The sequence below is a fragment of the Melopsittacus undulatus genome, chromosome 1 (genome assembly GCF_012275295.1).
Source record: "Melopsittacus undulatus isolate bMelUnd1 chromosome 1, bMelUnd1.mat.Z, whole genome shotgun sequence".
NCBI classification, from domain to species: Eukaryota; Metazoa; Chordata; class Aves; order Psittaciformes; family Psittaculidae; genus Melopsittacus; species Melopsittacus undulatus.
The window spans coordinates 65,012,183-65,036,811 of NC_047527.1; the positions used below are offsets into that span (position 1 = coordinate 65,012,183).

At 44.8% G+C, this 24,629-nt stretch overlaps 2 protein-coding genes across 5 annotated transcripts; one reads left to right on the forward strand and one right to left on the reverse strand.

The window, feature by feature from the left end:
• Positions 1-4,471: 4,471 nt before the first annotated feature.
• Positions 4,472-10,273, forward strand: IRX2 (iroquois homeobox 2). Its single transcript, XM_031052938.2, has 5 exons — positions 4,472-4,812; positions 6,612-7,017; positions 7,458-8,204; positions 8,890-8,957; positions 9,674-10,273. The coding sequence occupies exons 1-4, from the start codon at positions 4,570-4,572 to the stop codon at positions 8,931-8,933; spliced, it is 1,440 nt and encodes a 479-aa protein (XP_030908798.2). The 5' UTR covers positions 4,472-4,569; the 3' UTR covers positions 8,934-8,957; positions 9,674-10,273.
• A 2,093-nt stretch (positions 10,274-12,366) lies between these two features.
• Positions 12,367-18,726, reverse strand: LOC115947229 (uncharacterized). 4 transcript variants are annotated; one of them, XM_031052970.2, is made up of 7 exons: positions 18,544-18,726; positions 15,502-15,604; positions 15,111-15,214; positions 13,362-13,424; positions 13,123-13,264; positions 12,839-12,971; positions 12,367-12,744 (listed from the first exon to the last, which is right to left on the reverse strand). In XM_031052970.2, exons 2-7 carry the CDS (start codon positions 15,590-15,592, stop codon positions 12,684-12,686), a joined length of 594 nt encoding a protein of 197 aa, XP_030908830.1. In that variant the 5' UTR covers positions 15,593-15,604; positions 18,544-18,726; the 3' UTR covers positions 12,367-12,683. The 4 variants fall into 4 exon arrangements, 3 of the variants coding, with proteins under 3 accessions (XP_030908830.1, XP_030908831.1, XP_030908829.1); XM_031052971.2 differs by lacking the exon at positions 18,544-18,726 and having other exon boundaries at positions 13,137-13,264; positions 15,502-17,796; XM_031052969.2 differs by lacking the exon at positions 18,544-18,726 and having other exon boundaries at positions 15,502-17,796.
• Positions 18,727-24,629: the final 5,903 nt, after the last annotated feature.

The following is a 24,629-nucleotide window of genomic DNA, read 5'->3' on the forward strand; positions in this document are numbered from 1 at the left end:
TTCCTTCTTTCTTTCTTTCTCTTTCTTTTTCCCGGTCTTTTACCTGAGTAAAACTGCATGGAGCGGGGACCCGAGTGAGTGGCCACCGGGCAGCAGCGGCGAGCGGGCAGGAGCGTGGTTCCCACAGACGTGGCTTTCAACTTCACTCGCCCGAAAACTTCAACCCCTGTCACTAGTGCAAGGAGACGTAGCTAATAAATGACAAACCGCAAAACCTGTCTCCCAGGACGGCAATGAAAAGGGGCTAGAGGGGAGAGAAAGACGGGGGGAAAAGCTCTTGACTAACTTAGCTGTGCTGGAGCAAACTGAATTAAAGAAGACAAAGCGAGAGCACCGCTTAAAATCTGGGAAGGTAAATGCCGAACTAATGAATAGATCATTCAAATAAAAAAGCAGTGTGTAAAGTCTTGATGTCTCTGTGCAGGCATGTTAATTTGCTACAGTTAATATCAATAAAAAGAGCATGTAATACTGTTCCACTGTTTTAACAGCGCAAGTTAGACGGCGTAACGGGCAGTACTATGGGAAAATTAGATTTCGGCGGTGGTGCTAGGCAAATGAAAAATCTCTTCCCCGCTAAAGGCATTCAAATCAAAGAGAGATAACTCCGAGAAGAAGCTAAACCCGGCCACGTACACTGACCGGTATTTAAAAATGTTATTGCCGCGGTTTTCTGGTTTGTTTATCGCAAGGACTCCGCCAGCTATATTTAAATGATCCCACTAAGCTGCTCGTTCTCCACATTGTGCAGAGTCAAATTAGTGGTGTACTTGTAATAAAATGCATACCGTCCCCTTGCAGTGGGTAGATCCATGTCTCTCTGAAGCCATATAAAAATTAATGCAAATCAAATCAATGCAAGAACTTGTCTTTTGAAATTATAATACTTTATTAATCTCCGATTGCGAAATTAACCCCGTTTCAGTATATAAAACAATATTTTTTGCACTGCACAAATTAAAACATCAGAAATATAATCTGTTGCTCTTTGTGTCTGGAGGAAGGGGAGCAATGTTCTTGATTGAAACATTCCTCTCACTGAAATCACAAAAATGTATTTTCACAGAGGAAAGACGTGCAGATGGAGGCAAAAGCAGCACCTACGTTTCACACGGATGGGCACAACATATGTACAGGCATGTAGGTATGTACGGAGATTTGTATCTCTTGTGTGTGTGCGTGTGTATCTTCGCATCTACACAGGGTCTGAACTGAATTGTATCAATTCTCCTGGGACCATGGTATTTATTTAAGCACTCTTCCCAGGTCATAACTGTAACACTCACTTAATAGCATTAATCCGTTGTTATAATGTAAACACAGCGGCCATTGTATTCCCAATCTGTATTGTTCCACTAATTATTAAAGAGGAGGAACTAAAAGCAATCAATTCGCGTAGATAAACACTTACTTACACCACTCCTGCTGGAAAAGAGCAGGCTTGGCTTCCCAAATGAAAATGCAGAGTATAGCACATTTTGCAAGGCATGCAGGTTGGCTTAGAGAGATTCATGTATGACTTTATAATGTTATAATTAATTTTGCATTCTCAGCTCTCCAGCTGCTGCTCTTTTCAGAAGCAGAGCTCGTATACTTAGAAATTGGTCTGCAGAACACAGGAATTGACTATTCATATGTAATCGCATGATATCGATTATTCCATGGAACTACTGAAATATGAATGCGTTTTATATAAAGCTCTTGGTTTTAGAGTTCTTATTTTTATTTAATATATGCGCATTAATAACCAAACAGGGAAGCAAATGTATTTTCTGTAATCTGTTGCACTGAGTTTACCCGTTGTTTATCACTCTCTTATCAGGAAGTCGGAAGTTAATGACAAGAAATACCTGTTGGTGTTAACCTCCTCCCCCTCACCTGCTTTTTTAAAGGATTGCCTCTTCTACAGGCCAGCTGATAGATCTGGGTAGGGATTAAACTGGTATGCCTGGTGGCCAGATCTTCACTGCTGCGTGCAGGGGCAGAGGTAAACTGGTATGTGGGCTTCGCAGAAAAGGATGAGAAGAAGGGAAATAAATAAATAAATAAATAAATACACTCCCCCCCCCAAAAAAAAAAAAAAAAAAAAAAAAAAAAACAGATTGAAAAATAAAATGGAAAGCTCGCATTGCTTCAGATAGTATTTGAATCCCGGTACTTGCCCGTAGTTTCAATATGGGCATTTTCCCTGTTTGAAACGACTTCTAGAATTCTATTTTTTCTCATTATTTTTATTACTTTATCTGCATATTTAATTGGTTAACAATATCCTGCCCTGCTAACCTGCAGATCTCCAGCTACAGCCTTCTCCCTTCCCGTCGATTCCACTAGCCGATTCCTCACTGTGCCTCACCATGCGCGTTTTCCCCATACTACCTACCTAACCGAAATTACCTGGGGAAGTCAGCCGTAAACGTCAGGAGACTTCATTTGCTTAAATAAGGGATAAGGGCTCACTCAAAGATGTTGGGAAAATAAAATTCACGGTTTGATGAACACTTATTGCCCCCCACCCCCCTTTTTCCCGGTGTGTGTGTATGAGCTCCTAAACAATTTTGTTGTTGCTGTTTCCAGCTCGTCCCAGGCTAGTGAGCTGACGGGGCGGTGGGTGAAGGGTTTGAGGGGAGCGCCGTGGCTTCCAGTCCGGCCGCCCCGTCCCCACCTGCGGCCTGGGCCTGCCGGGGCGGCCTTGTGGGCCGCAGGTGCCGGCCGGGGGGCGTGGAGCGGCCTAGTGCGCTTCGGCCCCACCGACAGAGGCTCAATGGGGCAGGCAGAGCCTCACGCTGTGCCCTGGGGCCGGGGGGTTAGTGCAGAAAGGCAGGAAGGACACGGGACACTGGCCACAGGGTACAACAGGGCGGCCCGACGGCACAACGCCTCGTCCCGGGAAGCAAAGGCCAGAACATGGGTGCCGGTAGTTCACTGCCGGTTGCTGAAGGGTCCCCCTAGACTAATCATTAAAAAAAATATGCAGGAGCACGTATATGTGTTTGTTTATGTTTGCACTGAGAAGAGTGGTGCCAGTGCCTCGTTCCTCCCCCACTTTCCCCCCATATCCGGAGCTGGTGGTGGGTAGAAGATGATAGTGGCCAGAGCTGAAGAAAGGGGACAGAGGAAGAGATTACGTTATTGGGAAAATTAATTACATCGTGACCGTGTTCCAAGAGATTTATCTGAACTGCGAAAGGAGGGAGGAAACGAGGGAGGGGGGAGTCAGCTAGCCCCCCGGAAGGAGTCACCCAGGCCTCTTCCACACACAGCAGACCAGGAGTAATAAAAATGAAAGAAATATAAGGGGACTCCTTTTCTCTTTTCATGTGAAAACTCGAGCCATGACTAGATCTTGACTGTTCATGGCAACTTCAAAACTCTAAAGCTCTCGCTGTCAGGAGCAGCGCGATCCTGGATCGGCTGATCTGAGCAGTTAGTGCTCTTTTTCCTTGCCATGCAGCGCGGCACTCGCACAGTTCCGCGCTCTTCCTCCCTTCCGCGCTGACCCGCGCCCTCCAGCCGGGCTCTGCGCACCCGCGCACTGGCCGGTACGTGCGTCTAAGATCCGCGTGCGTGCACACAGCTCGTGCCTGCGTGAACGGATGAGCACATTTATAATGTGTATTCCTTTCTGTTCCCGCGTGGATATAGAAAGCGCGAGGGGGGAGGAGGGAAGGTTGAGAGAGGAAGGAGGGAGAAAAGAGGGGAGGGGGGAGACTGTAATCAAGAGTGTGCGAAAGAGTATTTATGGCTCCGCGGTTCCGGAGAGGAGCTGATGAACAGTATCATCGTTTGGCTTCGGCAGCGTGCTCGCAGCCGGAGAGGCTGGCTTGCATTACAAAGCCTGCCTTCGCTGCTTTCTTGCCTGCCTGCCGGCCGCGGGAGGAGACGGGGCCGGAGCGGGAGGGGGCGGGCCCACCGCGCTATGCAGATGAGCGGCGGTGACGGACAGCTCCGTTTTCCAATGTCCCTCAGAAACTCGAGTGCTCCTTCCCTCAACTCTTCACTTCAGACTCTATACTTCCCCCAAAATACAGGCTCGCAGGCGCTGGGGGAGCTGGCTGGCTGGCGGGGAGAACTTCATATGCAGCAGCCACTTTTCTGATTTCAGGGTCTCGCTTCTCTCTCTCTCCCCCCACCCCCCCTTCCCTTTTCCCCTTCTGTTTCTTTCCCTTTCCATCTCTTTATCTTTTTATTAACCCTCTCCTCTTCCGTCTCCCGCAGATGCCCTTGCCCTCCCGATTAGATTTCTAACTGCTCTATTTAATTTGCTTTTTTAGGGGCTGTTCTTTTTTTTTTCCTCCTTTTCTCCTGTTTGTTTTTATTCTGACTGTCTGCGCATGGGGGGGAGCATATAACAATTCTGATTCTCTACATAACTGCACAGAGCCAACCGGAGGGAGAGAGAGAGAGAGAGAGAGACAGAGAGGGAGGGCGGGCGGGAGTGAGAGAGAGAGAGAGGGAGGGAGGGAGGGAGAGAGAGAGAGGGAGAGCACGAAAGCAGCGCCAGGAGCAGCGGCAGCAGCAGGGCCGGTCACCCTCGCCCCCTCCCTGCTCCTGTGCACGCCAGTGCAAGCCATGTCCTATCCTCAGGGTTACCTCTACCAGCCCCCCGGCTCGCTGGCTCTGTACTCCTGCCCGGCGTACGGGGCGTCGGCGCTGGCGGCCCCCAGGAGCGAGGAGCTGGCCAGGTCTTCGTCGGGATCGGCGTTCAGCCCTTACCCGGGATCGGCAGCTTTCACCGCCCAGGCGGCGGCCACAGGCTTCACCAGCCCTCTCCAGTACTCCACAGACCCCGCCACGGGATTCCCCTCCTACATGGTAACTACCGAAGAAAAATCCTCTCCTTCTTCATTAGCATCCGCATTCTCATCCTCATCATCTTCAGCCTCTCTCCTCACACACTTACCATCAGCCCCCGACATCACTCCGCACAGCCGGGGTCCCGCACCTCCGCCGCCTCCGCGTTGCTGCCGCCAGCCGCGAACTGCACCGCATCGCGCTGCGCGCTGCTCCGCAGCCCGGCTAGGGGAGCCGGGGACGCGCCCAGCCCGGCCGAGCTGAACAGAGCCGAGCCGGGCGGAGCGGAGGACCAGGGCACCCCTTCGCTCCGCGCCCCAGCCGAGTGTGGTGCCGACAGGCCTGGGACCCGGGCTCGTCCCGCGGTTCGAGAAGCCGGGCGGGTGCCCCTGAGTAAAGAAATACGGATCGCCTCAGTCAGTTAGGATAGGTACTTTCATTCCCCCCTCCCCACTTTCTCTCATTTTTTTCCTCCTTATTTTTCGCTTTAGTAGTATAGGGGAGGGTTTCTCTTTCTTTTTCTCCCTCCCTCCCCCCTTCTGTCTCTTTCTGTCTCTTTCCCCCTCTCTTTTTAAGTCGGTGTTAAGAGGCGCTGCGGGCTTTATCCCCGTGTGGTTTTATTTACTTTCAGTGTGTTTTGTGCTAATGGTTTAACTGGATTTTAGGAATGAAAAGGAGCATCTGTTTGCGATCTGTGAGCTTCGCTTAAGCCCAAGATGGTTGTGGTGTCCGCAGTTTCGTATTTCACTTTCTTCTTATTATTAGTTAAAAGGAGCATTTGCGATTGCGTGTGTGTATTCTGTGCATAAACTATATAAATAAAACCATAAACTATATAAATAAGCTGCATGTCTAGGTGGTTATATAGTTTTATAAACACACACGCCCAGAGTCAGACACGTATCTAGTCCGTATACACAAAGACCTGTACACGGAGTTTGAGTCTGGAGCCGCTGCCGAGATCCTGAGAGGGGATGGCAGCAGGGTAGTTCGCTCTCCCTGCAAAGTGACAGGGAAACTACTTGCTTTCTGTCTGTAAAACGCGGTGCAGAAATTGTCATGCGGTCTTTATTCGGGGTGGTATGAACGATCTGAGGATCTCCCTGACTTGGTTTTCCTGTTGAGAAGCAGTAGGCGAGTGGCTGGAAGTTGCAGCGAGGTTGTGAACTGTGCGGGGTATATCGGGTGATGTTGTGCCAGTGACTGGCCGATCTGGGGGATTCAGAGACGTGCTGAAAGTTAGCAAGTTCGTTAGCGATATCTTTAACTATTCTTGCATTATGCAGACTTAAATAAGTGTAATTTAAACGTTAAAGGGCGAATTAAAATGCTAATTACATCGCATTTGAACAATTCGAAACGGTGCATATCTTCTGATTTGCAAATTGGATTTGCAATGCATTAGTGCAGTGAATTGCTAAGTGGCGGCTTTGTTGTATTTTCTATAGCAAAAAAAGGAAACATCTTTTGAACCTTTGAGAGAAATGTAGATATCAAGACACTACCTGTAGGGCCTTTAAAATGTCTACGCTGTTCAAAAATTATATTGGGAAATATTCAATTACAGGTTGTTGAAATTAGTCAGAAAGATTAAAACATTGCCTATTTTAAGCGCGTGTGCCTATGTCTGTGTGTTGGGCGGAGGTGGGGGGGAGATCTCAACTTAATGGCCTTTGGGTGCCGCTTCTCCCCCTCATAGAATATGGATACAAGACACCATCCAGGGGAAATGCAAACATAACCGCCGATCTCGCCTTGACAACTTACTAATGGCTATCAGCAATAACAAATTGCCAACCCCACCGTTTTGTTCTGTCCAGGGCTCCCCTTACGACGCCCATACGACGGGGATGACCGGAGCCATCAGCTACCACCCGTACGGCAGCCCTGCCTACCCCTACCAGCTCAACGACCCTGCGTACAGGAAAAATGCCACCCGCGACGCCACGGCCACGCTTAAGGCCTGGCTGCAGGAGCACCGCAAGAACCCCTACCCCACCAAGGGCGAGAAGATCATGCTGGCCATCATCACCAAGATGACCCTCACCCAGGTCTCCACCTGGTTCGCCAACGCCCGCCGGCGGCTCAAGAAGGAGAACAAGATGACCTGGGCCCCGCGGAACAAGAGCGAGGACGAGGACGACGATGAAGGCGAAGGGGCAAGGAGTAAAGAGGAGAGTCCTGACAAGATGCCCGAGAGCAACGAAACCTCCGCGGAGGACGAAGGTGGGCGCGGGTGACTGCTGCCGTGACGGGGTGGCCCCCTCCCATCCCTTAGAGTTCCCCCGGGAAGCGGGGCAGCAGGAAAGGGGGGTACGTGGGGGGCGGCGTTTAACTAAAGCGACCCCAAAACGTGACCCGTCCCGATTTCTCCGGCTGCTCCCTCCGGCCGCTTGTGGCTGCGCAGTGCCGGTGGCCGGAGCGGGTGGGGTGCGGTGGGTGATCGCGCCGTGGAGGGGGCAGAACGGACAGTGTGGGGGGTACCGCGGCGGTGCTAGCAGCGCGGATGGGTGCTCCTGCAAAGGGGATTGTAGAGAAGAGGCCGGGATGGCTAGCCTCTCTGCCTGCCGCGGTGGTGGCAGCGGTGCTCGCCTCTAGTCCTCTCTGTTTTTTTGCCGCCCCCCCTCACTGACTCTTGTCTTTTTGGGCCCGGCGGACCCTTGCAGGGATCAGTTTGCAAGTCGACTCGCTGACGGACCACTCCTGCTCCGCCGAGTCGGACGGCGAGAAGCTGCCTTGCCGAGCGGGCGACCCCCTCTGCGAGTCGGGCTCGGAGTGCAAGGACAAGTACGAGGACATCGAAGAAGAGGAGGAGGACGAGGACGAGGAGGAAGAAGAGGACATTGAGGAGGACGACGGCGGTGGTGGAGGGGAGCGCGACCCGCCGGCCAAGACCGCCACCTCCTCGCCGCTGGCCGCCGTGGAGGCCCCTCTGCTCGGCCACCCGCACGCCGACGCCGCCCGCAGCGCCAGCAAGGCGGCGCTGAGCGGCCGCGCCTCGCCCGGGCCTCCGACGCCGGCCAGCAAGCCCAAGCTCTGGTCGCTGGCTGAAATCGCCACGTCGGACCTCAAGAGCCAGACCCTGGGCCAAGGGTGCCAGCCGGCGCCTCTCTCTTCGGCCACCCCTGCCTCCGCCCCGCACAGCGCTGCCTACTCGCCCTCCTCCCTCCTGGGAAGGCATATTTATTACACCTCACCTTTTTATAGCAATTATACAAACTATGGGAACTTTAACGCTCTCCAGAGCCAGGGAATCCTGAGATACAACTCGGCAGCAGTGGCTTCAAACGAGGGACTAAGTCAGACTGTCCTAAACGCCAGCTCTGTTCACAAACAGAGCAGTGACTCTTTGAAAACGATCACTAACCAGCTAGAACAACATTACAGGCCCTCTAGTTATGACTCTAAGAAAGGTAGGTGACTTGATTTTGCCGCTTTCTTCCCCTTTCTGCCTGGCCCCCCTTCCCTGACCCGTACAAGTCCTTTCTACGCTGTAAATACCGAAGCCTTCTCTGGAGAAATCAGCGAGCGCGCTGTCACCGCTGCCACCGCCGAGGGAAGATGGGCCATAGCATGCTCCAGGGATTAAAAACGGTGTCGCTGTCGTATCGCACCTGTCTCTAAAAACCGCGAGAGGAAATGTAAAAGACCGCTCTTAGACCAGTCTCACAGGATGCAGAAGAAGCTTTTAAAAGTCATATTTTTAAAAAAAGAAAAAAGTGCACACAAAGATATCCATAGAGCACTGGTGTCATTGCCCCTATTATATTTCCCCCCCCCGACAAACTGGTTTTGCTGTCTTTGTTTCCAGTATTCTCATGGGTTACTGCAGCTTTGAGTTCAGATAATTGCTGACCTTGGACATGAAATTACGTGGAGCATGACATTTTTAACTTCCCCCCCGCCTCCCCCTGAAAAGTTTTGCTTTAATATAATAGTCATCTTATTCTAACAAAATACTTGAGATACGGGTAATTATAAAATGCTGGTCAGCCTTTTAAACGATCTAGCTAAGAGTGAAGGCTGGGACCTACACACACTGTATAATCTAGTTAGCTAGCTGTGTCCTGTGACTAACTGACGGTTATATTTTGACAGATCCCACTGAAGTCTGCACAGTAGGAGTACAACCATACCTATAGAAGTGCAATCACACAGCAATGCAAGTAAGTGAGAACATTTTCTATTACACTGATCATTTGGCACCAGGTCTCAGACATGCTGCACAGCTCTAGACTTGCTTAACGTTAATTTCTTACTTCATTACTGAAGAGCCTGATTATGCAGTAAGACACTCTTCTGGTTTTGTAAACCTCTCATTACGACTTTTCTTTCTCGGGTTTGTCTTAATTTGAAAGCCAAGTTAGACAGTTCCCTCACCTTGCCTGCTCTTCGCTTGTATAAGGCAAAGCTGTAATGGCTATTTAAATGTTACTGAAAGAAAGCTTTAGGGAAAAAAAATAATAATATTTGAAGGCATTATTGTTTAAAAATGAAGTGCTTGTGCTCACGTGGCAGTGTTAAAATTGTACATTTGGAGTGAAGCTTCCCGCAGTGACCGTGTATTTAAAATAAAAAGGGACAACTATCAGAGACCGACATACATCTTAAGCAGGGCATGTTATCTGTGGATTGCCTCTTGTCTGGCTAGCAATGGTACTCTTCATACCTTCACTCTTTAGGGCTAAATAAACAACAAAACCCCTCGTCTGGAAGATTTTTTTTTTACTAATTCTTTTGTTAGAACAAATTAGATGTGTAAGAATTCCCCCATTCCCCTCCCCCCCCTCCTTCTTTTTTTTTTAATCTTTTCCCCCGTTTAGTGGCGTTAGAGTGTGATTGAAGGATTTTTGGATGATCTGGTTTTTTCCTTGGTCCACAGGTAGGTGTCACAATTGCTTTGAAAAAAGTCAGCAAGCCATCATCTCTCCCCGAGCTAATATATATAACAAATCTCTAAATCCGGAACACATGTGGTGCCACTGTATAAAAGAAGACCACAGAGCACTATTAGATCTTCAGAATCTAATTATTAAACCAGAATTTTGTTGGACATACGTGAGTTTGCTGGTATAGTATAGTTTCCCCAATGTATGTGTGACTTTTGAAAACAGATCTGTTTTTCTCAGGATATCTTGAATTGATCACTTCATTGCCACGGTATCTATTCGATAGGTGTGATAGGATTTATTGTAAAATTTATTTGTAAAATATGTATACAGTAGAGATAATAAAGACGTGATTGGAGAACTTGAGTCCTTACAAAGTGGAAACAAATTTGATATTTATTTTTGTAACGATATAAAGCTTCTAGTAATTTATGCAAGTTGTATTGCAATGGAATCTGAACTTTTTGTAAATAAATTTTGCCTGGTTTTTATTTGAAACGTTGATGGTTATACAATCTTTGGTTGTTTAACGAGAATTCTTTACTAATTTATATCTCTAATTGTAAATAAAAACAGACTAGTCTGCAACAATATGGTGGTTTTTGTTCATTTCCCTCCAAATAATAATCTATTATTTAGAAAATGATGAAAGTTGTAATTTCACTAGTAGAGCTTAGACCATAAAATGAGTAAGTAATTTAAATATGTTGCAAAGATATGCCTTGCATTAATTAATTCCTTCTGGGTTGTTCCGTTATACTTAAGCTTTAAATACACACATGTGTGCAAATACGTATTTGTATATATACATGCATATGCGGAGGGAGAGTGATGTGAATACATGCATGTTTCTTATAAACTATGTTGGGTGTGAAGTAGCTCTTTATTTGAGTTAACATTCTTTAACTCCACCATTTCTAAGGAGAAAAAAAAAAGGAATTATAATCAGCTATAGCTTATTTCTAATTTCTTTGTTTCTGCTTCTAGCTAAAATATGCAAAAGGGGGCGGGGAGAAGGAAGATAGAAAAGTCCAATTCCTGCTTTTTATTATTTCCCCCCCTTTTTTCCTTATATCTGTAAACTGTATCTTTACAGTCATATTAGAAATCCACTTTGATTGGGCTCATAAAATCAGCTAACTAATCAGTTTAATTTTCAGTAAAATAATGGGAATCCTCATATAATATAATTTCAGAAAAGAAACGGACAATCATTTATTTTCCCCAAAAGATAAATTGAGTGAATATAACTTACGGTTATAAAACAAGAATAATAGCTTCTTAGATTGCCCTTTAATCAATCATACACTTATTTTTCAAGAGGCTCATCTATTTTATTCCATGATTAATAATGTTCCAGCGTGAGAGCATTATTAGATCCCAGCAGGGGAGATCCTGAATGCTTTTAGCTGCTTTGGAATGGTCAGTTGGGGTTCATTATGGTCTGATATTGAACAATTTATAAAATCTTGTCTAAACATCTGCCAGCTCAGATAGGCTGATGTGTCTGAAGATGGGAAATTGCTGGACCAGTTGATATTGACAAACGGATCTCTCTCCAGTGGCTTTTTGTTCAGTGAAAATTAGTGGCCTCTTGCTCAGGTCTTGTTAGAAAGGGCATTTGAAAGTGATCTTAGATACTTCAGGCATCAGCCTTGGGAATGTTCACTGGATAAGGAGCCGTGCTAGTCTGCAGTCAGGAAATATGTTGTGACTGTATTAAATAGGGGGAAAGGAAGCTGTTTTTCTTAAATACATACACACAATTCCCATGATCCATCTTCCCCTGCACACCCCCCACCAATGTCCTTCGTATTTTACCCCTGTACAGACTTCTAACTGGCTGAAAAAGTGCATGTGGTTTTCAGCTGATAGTACAGAAATGAATATTTTAATTCTGGAAAACTCTGGAATCCATCTAGCTAAATAGAAAACATTGAAGATCTTTGCAGCTGGAGGCCTACCCATCTTCTGATGTTGTTTGTAGAATGTTGCTTCTCTGCTCCTGTAACATCCTGTTTTTCATTGAGGTAAAATGCATATGCATCTGAGTGCAGTGTGTAGTACAATTAGAGAAACAGCTAAGAAGTAATTCAGCTTTTCCCCTACAATTTAGCATATGATGTAGATGCAAATATTTACTATAAACTTTCTTGGCCGCCTTTACTGTGCACTTGAGGAAGATTTTACGGAGGGACTTTTTATGTCGGGGGAGATGCCTGGACTTTCTTTTCCCTCCTCTTGCTCCTACCCCATCCACCCCCACCACCCACGTTTTATGTTTCAGGTCTCTGTTGGACACAACGTGCACATTTCCATTGGTAAAAACCAAAAGCTGTGGCAGAGATTAAAAAAGGGCTAACGACATTCCTTTGATGTTTATACGCCCAAAGACTTATAAAAGATTTCCATAATTTACCCACCCTTGCTAGTATTTAGACCTGGATTTCTTTCTGGAAAGAAAAGTAGAAAGACTTGGAAAACTCGCTTTTAACTATTCACTATGTATGTAAAACCCAGTGGACTTCTCTCATCCTCTGAGAAATTCACGAACGGTTCATGGATGCAGATGGGCGACACCCAAACGATTTGGCAAATAAACGTGCTTTTTTGAAACAGAAATTAATGGGCAAGAACTGCATATTCAACGTCATTTGAGATTTAATAATCAAAATTGAAAGCAGGAGGGAAGTGTAGCCTTGCAAGACTGTTGGCACTAACAATGCGACTATTTCAGTATAGAGAGAAAGAGGGATGAACGATAAAATACATCAGTTGGTGTACAGTTTATTTCATAACGATGGTAATCAGCCCACTGGGATTAAAACCCCACACCCCTTTCTATATTTACTATCTCCCCACCCACTCCTCTAGTTTCTGTGCTCGTTTCGGAGTGGGAAAGACAAACCCTCCCCTCTTCGGGGCCAGAGGTTTCATTAGAGCTGATTTATTGAAATTCAGGCTTTAATCTCAGGTGGGATCCCGGAGGAATTGGCGGTGTCGTCAGATAGGAAGAGGGTCGCTTTCCACTTTGCACTTCCTGGGGTGCTTTTTTCTTCGCTCCCTGCAAATGTCAACATTTGTTCTCAATAAAAGAGTTATTGTTTCAGGAAAGCTGCTCACCAACTGCCTTGGAGAGCGGAAAAATCGTCGCCCACCTTTGTTTAGCTGGAGACTGGGGGAAGGGATGAGGACCGAGGTAACTTGCAGCGCAGGCCGTCAGCTGACAGACAGACAGAAGTGGGAATTGCTGCTGTACACCAGCTCCCGGCTGGAGGGGAACGGGTCCGGCTAAGGCGAAACTTAATATTAAGCTGCGTTTCCTTCCCCTCTTCATTTGCATCTTAGCCCATGTAAGAGAGCGGGAGGATGCGGCGGGGGAGAAATAGCAACAAAACCATTACTACCAAATTGCAAGGTGCAGCGTATGATTTAACTCTACCTGGCGGCACCCACCTCCCTAATGGGCCATCAATTAGCTCCCGGTGGGGAGGTGGAAGTCGAGTTGCGACGAGTGGCAGTTGGACAGGCAGACTGGAGCGGACCGACTCGGCTCGGCTCTGCTCGGCTTCTCTGGGCCCAGCCTCAGAGGGTAAAAAAGAAAAACCCAACCCCTTTCACCACTGAAAGTTTCTGTCTCTGTCACATGTTACATCCCACTTAAAGGCAGTTCAGACTCACCGCGCCGCTGAGGAACCGTGGCAGGGATGTAATCAATACCGGGAGTATCTTATTGCTTATTAACTTTTGGGGGAAAAAAAAAAGAAAAGGGGGGAAAAAAAGAGCCGGAATTTACATATAGGTCGATTCTTTGTCTTCTGCATTCAGACATTTCTCATGTACTTGGGCAAACTTCTCATGATCCAGGTAGTCTAAAAGAGCCGTTCTATTGTAGGTACTGAATAATAATGGTAAAAAGAAATTGCTATTAACAGTAATACTGCCCATTAAGTAATATGGTGTTCATCCCTTTTTTTTTAATCCAGTAACTAATAACTCGGGTATGCTTCCGGCTTCCAAAGAAATAAAAGAGAGAGAAAAAAAAAAGTTAAGAAACAAAGGGATCCTCGGTGAATATTCAAAGCACCCATGCACCTAATCCCTGGCTATTACTCGGCGGCTCTGAAGCAGTCTTTATTGAAAGTACAGAGGGAAGGCGCGACCGGCGGGATACATGCCTGCAGCTCGGGGCTGCGGGCAGCGACAGGCGCTGGGGGAGCGTTTTACCTGTGAGCGCCCTGGCCGAGGTGACAGCTGGGCTCCCTCAATCTGGACCCGTATCCCCTCTACTTTGACCCCCCCATCCTCCTCAACCGTGACTCACGGGGGAATGACACTATTTCACATCCAATCCGGGGCGAGCAGGCTGCATTTTCCTTGAGCATAAGTAAGGGACGGAGGAACGCGGCCGCTTTGCCTCCGGGAGGGGAGGGGAGGGGGGGGGGGGGGGGGGGGGGGGGGGAAGGGGGGAAGTGGGCACCATTAACTTTTCTCCTCGCTGGATCTGTGGACTGAAAGGAAAAGAAGAGGAGGAAGGGCCTGTCGCCCCGGCCCTGCCCTCCTTGGAAAGGCAGAAGCACAGGCCGGCAGCGAAAATCACTTCTGCGCCACCCGAACTTGTGTCATCCGCGAAGGGGGATTTCAAAATACTCCCGATTATTTCGGAGGGGAAATCCCCCAACTCAATAATAGCAGTGCGGCTGCTGTGTGTGGATACCGTCGCTGCTTGGGCTCTTACAAATGGCCCAGGAAAAAAAAAAAAAAAAAGAAGTATGTGCATTTTTATGGAGAGATAAATTGACAATTTATTGTGTATAACTTCTGATCAATTATTAATCGTTAGTGTCAACAACAGGGTTATAATTACCTTCAGTTATTTAAAGGAATATTTATTTTTTCTTCTCTCTGATCTGGTAATTAGTTAATGCTCTGGAGTAATGAATGCAAAGCTGATTTGATAATGATTGAGACAGTTTTTTCCCCTCTCTTTTGGCAGCCCCCCTCGCGGGGAGGGAAAGGAGGGAGGTGTCTCCCCTCGTTTGCAAGAGTCCATGTAAAGTCAAATCGAGGCGCGTTTCACTTTTCAGAACATAAATAACGATTCTGGGAGGAAAAAGGGCGAAATGACAAACAAATAGAGCGCAGCTGGGATGAATAAGGCCGATCAAAGTTAGCGGGGGCCAACGCTTCTTTGCAGCCGCAGCAGGTCTGAGTCCCATAAAGGTGCCAGCAACTCTTACCTCTCTCCCCGAGATCAAGGGAGAAGGCGAGTGGGACATTTTAACCCTCTGACATCTTACCGCTAGCGGAGGAGGGGGAAAGAGAGAAAGGGAAGGAAGAAACTGAGTATTTATTGTTTGGGGGAGTCCTCAGTGCCTTCAGCATAGCCCCAGGGAAGGGAAAGGGAGGGAAGAGAAGGGAGTGCTTTACCTGAAGCCCGCCGAGCCCCCGCCCAGCCCGCGTAGGATGTGCTGGATGCGGGGCGGGAGAGCCGCAGCCTCGTACATTTAAACGATCCCGAGAGCGGCTCAGCCCTGGGGATGGGGAAGTAAGAAATGGTTATTACATTCTATTTTTTTCCTTCCTTGCGGGAGCTCGGTAGAGCTTCCTCGTGGAGAAGAGCAGCGAAAGGGCAGCCCTCAGGGAGCGGGGTTGCCGCCTTGTTCCCGGGTCTTGGGGCGTGAATAACCCCCTCCTCCCCAAGCCCGGGACCTGGCCTCTAAAGGAGAGGGAACCACTGGAAAGCCCCTTCCTGCTCCACCACCACCCCCGCATCGTATAGGCCAGTGGTGTTGAGCCGAGGTAGAAACTCCACCGCTACCTCCCTCCCTGGTTCCTTCCAGCCCTCCTACTAATTTAGCTCCAGCGAGGTCTCGCAGCCAAAAGCACATTTTCAGCGCGATGGGGCTCATTTTACGGCAGATCTGCATAAGATGGAACACACGTAGATAGTATTATACATAATAGTAATATGTTTTATATAGAAAAATATTTCCCCCGTGCAACAAAACTGCAGTGGGAATTGCAGTGCAAAATGCAAGTTCTAAAATTAATTCCTCCTGACAGGTTTGACATAGCCCGGCTCCCTTTTTCCTGCAACTCCGTACGCAAATGAATGCCGCTTCCAGAGTGTATGTTTTAATTTGTCACATCAAGGCAATAAAAGGCAGCAATATATACTTAAGCCAGTTAACGTTGTAATAACAGGTTTAAAGGAGCAATTAAATGGTAGTGAGTCGCATGTCTGACTTTCTATAGGCATTACCACATCAATGGTACCTTTTAGACTGACTATAACTTAGCATGATTGTCTCAATTAGTTTAGCTACATGATAGTTATTGTGAACTCTTTGTGAGTAATCAATGTTACGCAAGCTTATGGGAAGGAGCCTTTAACAGGGGTGAGCAGCAGCTAAGTAACACGGACCTCCTATTTGCAAAAAAGCCCACCTTTTTTGTGTTTTTTTTTCCCCCCTTTCTGTCTCCTCTTCTTTTCCTTCCCCCAACCCGAAAGAAAGAAACTGTAATTTATAGTCTTATAAATCTGTTTCCGAGATCGGTGTAGCTGAACTCAGATTTACAGGGAAATAACGCCTTTCTGCCGCGGCTGGTGAAAGGAACGGCCGCCTCAGGGCAGCAGGGATGGCGAGGCGTCCCTGCTGCCCCTCTCCTTGGTTTTAGTGGAATCTACCGTGGCTGTTCGTTGTCACGATTCAGCCCGGAGCCGCAAATAGCCTTGAGGGACGCTCACATCAAATGTGTACAGAACACGAATGGGCGCCTCTCTGGCACAGGAGCCACTCCGGGTCGGCGAGTTGCGGGAAGAGACACCCGTGTGTGCGTGTAAAGTAGGGTGTGAGGGTGTGTGTGTATGTGAGGGGGGTCTGTATGTGTTTGTGTCTGTCAGAGGGAGGAATGAATGCAACGCGGAGTTACAAATACGGTATAACGCAGAGAAAAAAGGTTCCTGCCGGAGCAACCGGCCGTTTAGTAACTTGTTAATTCTCCACCTACAGACTCATTAAATACAGAGCCATTGGTGGCTAATACAAAGTACGGAAGGCTGCAAATTTAGTGGGAGTTGCGTGAACTGCTTCAAAACAGTAACAATTTTGTGTCGTTTTCTGTCACCGAAAAAAAAATAAATGAGCGAGAGAGCGTGTACCATTAAAATTTAAGATAAAAAAGAGGCAGAGATATTTCTATTGGTGAAGTTATTCTCATTAGTCCTAACAATGTTTCTCCATTAGACAAGGCTGGAGTCAGCCTCAGTCTCAAGATGTCAGATCTGCAAGCTTTTTTTTCTGCATGCACATTACATTTCTGTCATGCTTTGCAGCAGAACACGATATCCCCAAAGAACCCAAAGAAGAAAAAAAATACTCTGACAGCAACCATTAGTTAAGAGTGCAATGAATAAACCCCTTGCACAAGAGTATCAGGACTAATTAAGATTCTGTTTAGCAGCCCTGGATGGAATGTTAATGTAGCTTTGACTAACTGGGAATAAGCAGGGGGAAAAACTGCATTTTAAGAGGAATGCTGGGGTGATAACATCTCTCACTTCTTCTGTCCAAGGTCTGCCCAAGCCTGTTACAAAGTCATTATCTCAAATTACTCCTGTACTTCATTTTTAGAGGGTTTGGGCAAGATCCCCTGGCGTTGAAGCGCTGCCTAGAGCCTCACAAAGCCAATACTCTCTAAGGGGATAAAGGCTGAATCAACCCACTATCTCTACCTTCGAGAGTTTGCTGGTACCAGTTCCTTGGACAAATACAGCCAGGATTCTGGAGGCAGATTAGGATCTATTGCTGGCGTCTCCTCGCAAATCCCTAAAGGGTTTTTGACCCTTTGAAGTTTCGTCTATTTTGCTTACACAGAAGTTTACATGATTAAGTCAGGATTTTACAAGGCTCAACAAGGCAAATTTAGTCACCTCGGCACACTCAACACCAAAAAAAGAGTAAAATATCCAGTTGTCCTGTTACTTGTTTAGCTTGAGAAAAACTAGCATACCGTGATATTTACAGTGATTAGTTTAATAAAGGAGGAAAAATATCTGCAAAACTGCTTTCGCAGGGGAGAATAAAACCATCCCCTTTCCTCACGAAGTTGTTGTTATTGTTGTTGCTATTATTATTACTATTATTATTATCTTTCCCCCCAGCTTTAGATATAGTAATCCTCCAACCTCCTCTCCCCAACACCCCCATTCCGAGTTATGGAAAATACAGCTATTATTTCCCAAACTCCTTCCCAGTCTTTCTAATATTCCAGCCTGCATTCACTCCCTATCCAGGCAGTTGTGTTTGTTTGTTTTTTTTTTTTTTTTGTTTTTCTTTTTGTTTTTTTTTTTTTTTAAGCAGGTTCACCATCGAGCAACAAGCTCTCTAAAGCAAACTTTTGCAAACGCTTTCCTTGTTAAAAGCACCCTTGCGTAATGCAAATCTTTGCTTGGAAGGAGAGGGTTAGGAATTGACAGCATTAATGTCAAACATTAATTAACAGGCAAGGAGGAGTAGAGTTTTTTTTCTCGGGAATAGCTACCTATTTAAAGAAGTCCCCTGCAATCAGAGAGGAGGTCTGTAGCTAGAGACTGCATCTGGCCCACCATACTCGCATCACCTTTTGTGGAACACAAAACAATCTCTTTCTCTCTCATACAAAAACAGCATGTTTCTCTCTTTATGTCTCTCCTTCTCCCAACAGAGGGAAGATCACCCTGCTAGCAGATTACTGCTACTGTTATTTTCTGCAAAGGAAGGAATGATTGGTTCAAACCCTGAATTATTATAATTCTTCTTATTATTTTATCAATATAACAACAGCAACAATAACAATGTAAATAAATAAATAATCAGACCTGGAAAGCTGGAAAGTTTCTGTAGCTGGATCAGTGAGTTGCAGGGACAACAAGGGCAATCAAGCGAGCTGCAGATTTCTCTTCCTCAATTGATTTATAATTGATGAATGGATTTTCTTGTGCAGCTGCAGCGTGGTTAAAAACTATTGAAGAGGTAGGTGTCCTGGAAGGTGTTATTTTGTAAAGGAGACTGTTAGGAGTAACTGGGTGCATTTATCAGCAGGAGATCTGAGCAAGCAACATGATTACATTAGCTGTTAGTGGCTAGGATTCAACTTTCCATAGGCCTCCAGCACCTGCAGCCTGCTAGGTGACTCACATGGAAATGGGTTCCTGCTGGCTGCCAGCACATCGGGACATTGTTCTGGCACAGAACACCCCGCTGATTTTGGCGAGAAGCACTGTGCCCATTTCAATGGCAGGCCGTGCACCACTGCCATTCTGGCAGAAATCTGTTGGGTCTAGTTTTGCAAGAGAAAGGGGTGGGGGAGCATTATCTTACAGCATTTCTTTCACACATATTAAAGAAGTGGACGAGATTTTTGTACCCTTTAATACAGGCATATTTCTTATTTCTGCTGTGACTATGGATGAACCTGATAGTTAAGGCATTTGCAGTGTGTCTTAAAGAGAAAGAAGCTTTAAAATGGGTACCAAGAGATATGCAAAGCTGTTATTGTGTCTCTGGATAGTGGGTGTTCACCACAGGTCTGGCAGAACTTTAGGACCTGGTCCCTGAGTGGGGGACTTTCCATATGTTCTGGATTCACATCATAAACCATATGGGCGTCAGTGTGGTACCTTGTTTTTGTATTGCTCTTCAGGAAAAAAAAAGCTCTTCAGAAAAGACAGGTCTCCAGGTATCAGGACCCCCTTGCAACCTTTCTGAAAGAGCTTAAAGCTGTATTCAAGAAAGGGACAAGATGTAAATGAAGTAGAAAAGTCTTACTCAGGTTCTTATCTTTGAGATCATCTTACTCGGTTTCTTATCCTTGAGATCACTCAGCTTCAGGATCATGCCCTTTTTTGACCTTAAACTCACCCAAGAAGTCATGTGCTGTCTTATGTCTAGAAAGGTTTTAGCCTTCCCAGGAGTGAGGAGATTATGCCTGACTCTGTTTGGGGTGCTGACCCCAGCAAACTCCTACCCCACGTCCTTGAAGGACTCAGACTGGTACACCCTCCCTGAGCAGACCTAAAATTGCAGCTGCTCACAGAAGATGGACACCCTTGCTTTTTTCCATGCCCCTAAGATGGAGTTATTTCTGCTGGTGACAGCACAGCACAAATCCAGAACGAAACCTTGGGAGCAGAGACAGAAATGTATTCCCAGCAGAGTGACTTAACATCTAGGCAACAGAGCCATGTCCCCACACTGCGTCTCTCTCTCCAGTACTGTGCCCCTCACCTCCTTTTTCTACACAGCTCCATCAGGTAGGGGGAGAGACACCCCCCATTCCCTCTTCCTCACCTCTCTGTGATAGAGGGGACACAGAGACTTTCACGTAGAGGCAGGCTCCAGCATATGAACGTTATTTTCACTGAGCTTTGGGTTCTGTGAGCCTGTTGGGGGAGAAGATTTCAGCCATATTTTGCCACTTTTTGTATTTTCTAATGGATAGCTGCATGCAGAGGAGGTGGCTGTTATGCCCAGGAAGAAGGCTGTTCCAGACACAGCCTCCCTGCTGGTCCCTCTGGTAGGCAGCTGCCGAAATGCAGGTGAGGCTCAGTCCCACTGATGGGGCAGTGAGAGACAGTGACAGGGAAAAGCTAAGGGGTATATAACTTCTTTCTCTTCCTACTTGTTCTTCTACTGGGTAGGAAGAATCTTATTCTCATCACAATCAAACCCAAACACAAAACCTCTGGTGTGCTCAGCTCTATCTGTTTCTACAGGTCATGAGATTTTATTCTTTTTTTCTTTGGTGAGTTTTTCATTTGTCTTCTAATTTTTGAACTTCTTTCATGACAAATTTTGAGTGAAAAGTCTGGGAGAGAGGGCTTCTTTTACAAAATAATGAAACATGGAATAGTTATTACTTCAGCTCTAGGACCTAGGGGTTTGAGGTAAAAACAAAAAACCAAAAACCAAAAAAACTCAAAACATATGAGATTTCTCATAAAACACTGAAATCTCACTTGGATTTAAATTTATTATTGTCAGCAAAGTGACAGCACAATTATATTTCTATTTCTCCATGTTTAGTCGGTCTTAATGTCTGTAAACTAGATTGTCTCGTTTCATTGAGTCATACATTTTTTTAGATTCTTGTTAGAGCTGCAAAATGTGGTAATGGAGGAATAAAAATCTACCTTCCTTGGATTTTTTCATAGCAAATCATTTGACTTGCAGAATACTATTGGTGAACATGTACAAACGCATCATTTAACTTTCTTATGCTGAATTTGGAAAGTTGATCATTGCAAATAAATTGTTTATATTTTTTTTACAGCAGTCACAAAGAATTATATAGTGGAATCCTCTGAACCGCCTTTGTGCAAAGCCCCTTCTGAATTACAAACACAGACAATTCTACCGCAGCTGACTTTAGTGGGAGTTAAATACTCAAGAAGTAGCATTCAAATAAACTTTTATCTATAATAGCAAGAATGAAACTATTGTCTGGCAATTGACATAACAGGAAAAAATATTCACAGAAACTAATAAACAGAAGAAACTACTCAGTTAAAAGCACAACTTTTTTGATGTTTTAGAGAACTAGCAACAATAAAAATGTCTGTGGAAATATGGTCTATAATATCCTTGAAAAATCCATGCAGCTGAGTCCAATTTCTGTTATTGAATCCAGTCCTAAAAAAAGTGGTAAAGTTGAACTATTCATCCTTAAGTTATTTTAATGTAGTGTGCATATAAGCTTATTATTACTAATGGAGTAGTTTTGGGATTCTGAAGATAGCAAGGCACAGCGTAAATCCATAGTAAACTTGTTTTCAAGCTAATGAAAGGATTGGACAGCAGATAAATTGGTACATTTTGTCTCTGTATTTTTTTCCTTTTATTTTATTCTAATCCCTTCTGTAATGCCTGGGAATATTAAGCACAGTGTGCCTGTGTGAGTCAGTGGGAAACATGGCTTCAGTCACCTTCTTCCATTATCACACTGTCATTGGAATATTATGATGTAAAAGTATATAATGAATATGCAGAAAAAAATCAGTTGTAAGAAACAGCTTCTTTTAAAATATGTCAAGTCACTCATCTATACTGAGAAAACAGTTTCTAACATTTTCCTATTGTCAATTAGCTGGTTTTGCATTTAATGAGAATAAAAGAGTATGTCAGATTTAAAGTCCAAAATACAAAATCCACAGATTGAATGCAAGCCTCATCAATTAAACAGAAGAATTGTTATATGGGAAGTGTCATCTTTTTAGTGGAAAATCGTTATCATGGATATCCATCTTTATACAGAACGAAGAGAAGTTCAGCAGAAAAAAGTGTGGTCAAATAAAAATTACTTTATTGAAAAGCATATTCCTAAGAGGACAAAATTAAGATTCCACAGCCATTATTCACACTTCCAACTGCTTGAATTTAAAGGCTGAACAAGTTAAATGACTTTTAAAAAAATCTATTTTTTTTATACTGTAATATATAGGGTTCCCTAAGTCAGGTCATGTAGAGGAGGACAAAATTCCAGGTGCCTCTGGAGCCCAAGACTGTGATGGTCATGCCTTCAAGGCACACTGGGCATATGACAAGGAAGGCTATTGTCCTGAGCTGGAGTGCAGCAGGGGGGTTGAGTAAATTTTCTTGCAGAAATATGCTGTGAGGCACTCCTCCATATCCATCTCTGTGCCATAGCTTCTCTCCCAGTCTGTGATTCCAGATGCAGCTGGTTAGTAGATCACAGATCAGGTCAGGCAATTGTATTTGATGTGTGTGGGTCATATGTAAGACCCATATGTAAGAGAGAAGGAGGTGGGTGGGGGGAAGGGGGGGGGAAGAGAGAGAGAGAGAAAAAATAGCACTGCTTTGCAAATGTGCAAGGCACAAGCACAGCAAAAGGAAGATGTGTTGGGAATCAAATAGTACAAAATATGTGAGATCTGATACTTCCTCATGTATGTTATTTCTACATTTTTTTTAAACAAGGTAAAAAAAAATGTGCGGTAACTACCTTTTACCATCTACCATCATCTGTAAGAATCCAGCATTGTTGTATACACCTCATCAACCAAACCGAACACTCAGTATATTAGGTAGTGTCAGGCGAAGTAGGTTGTGTCAGGCGGAGGAGCTGGGACCCTAGCCTAACCACCTTCTTTTCATGTCATTTGCTGAACCCATCAGATATTTCTGGAACAGCATCTACTGATGGTAGAGAAAGACTTCTTGTTTCTTGTCATACAGACTTAGCCGTCACAGCAATTAATTGATATAGGGAGTAAAGAAGGGCAAATACTGTGACCTACACTGAAGCTGGGAAGGTAAATACCTAATATTTAGAGCACTCTCAAGAGAAATATGGTGTGTTTATATGCAGGAAAGAGGAGGAGGAAACCACATTTCTACCAAAATCAGAGCTTTATAATGATCAGCCAGGATTTATCTACATCTTGAGACTCAGGTATCAACTTGCAGTATAATGTTGTCAGTGCCCGGGTTAAAAGAGAGCTATATATTTATAAAACATATTTTACCTTGAAAATGTGACATTACATTATGGTAGCTCCACAGAATTACATGTTAAACATATTAATCTCTTCAAATATGTTAATAATCCATGAATCAATACATAAGGATCTACGAGTTGACTTTAAAGGAATATGGTTGCCTTTATCTAAGAATGTAAACATATTTAGAGGTATATTAGGTAAACCTTGATGAGGTTAGTCTTTATAATAATCCATTTAAGACTTATGCATGCAACTGCTATTATACCCTGTAAGTGTCTCCTACATGTATCCCTTGAAAAGAAACCCAAATCTTAAGATAAAACAATGAAGATAGTCTTTATCCACTATTCAGTTTATTGCCATGTATAAAGAGAATGGGATAGACTTACAGTAATTTGAGAAAAAGACTTTCTAAATACGTTTGAGTTTTTGCCCTGAGTTATCAACAAATCAGGCTTTGCAGTAGTAAGTAACTATGCGAAGCAGGATTTCAACAAGCATATTCAAGATCAACCTTGAAGAGGAACCTGGAGCACTGTAAGTTCAAGCCATTTTCATCCCAGAACTCTAAATCTATTTACATTTTTACTTGAGTATTAAGTATATCTGAAGTGAAAGTAGTCGCTGATGTTACTCAAAAGAGGCTGGTGAATTTACTAAGAGGAATTTGGCCCTACGAGTTTAGTGGGAATTTAATACGAGGAAAAGATCATGTTTTTGACGTGATTACTTACAAAAGCAGGTAAGCAGAAAAACTTTGAAATGCATAAGAAATAACAATACTAGCAGATGGCTAAAAATAGATAACACTCAAAACTGAAGTTATATGTATATATATGCTACAGATGGAGCTGGAAATGAGATTCCTATTTAAAGATGGATAGTATTTTCCTATGTAAAATTCTGGCGTGTTTCTTATTGTTAGATGTAATCGTTCAGACAAGAATTTTTATGACTGATGTCTGCCTCACACTGTGCATCTTGCTTTTATATAAAAAGAAAGCTTCAACAAAATAGTTTAACTCTTTCCAGGAATGATAGGGAGAAATTATTTGCTTCGGTAATATTAAAAATCTGTGTGATCTTAGTGAATAAACTGCTTTAAAGTGAATGTTTAGGAAGTTTAGGAAGGAGGGTATCTTGAGAACCGAAAGAAGCTTAGGTTTTTTTTTGCTTTTCCTGTAAAAATACACACCCATTTGTCAGAATTATCACTGGGTGTTCTTGATATAATAGTTTATAATTTCTTTATTTGTAGATTTTATCTGTTGTGTGTATGTTTGCCCTGGGTTCAGCTGTAACAGTTGCCAAGGCTGGCAATGTCAGAGCAGAGCTAAGCATGTCATTCCCTATAATTGTTCCTCTTATGTGCCTCAGTAACTCTAGACGTGAGAAGACTCTTTTTTTCTGCTCTCATTCCTCCTTCATTGTCATCCACATCACTT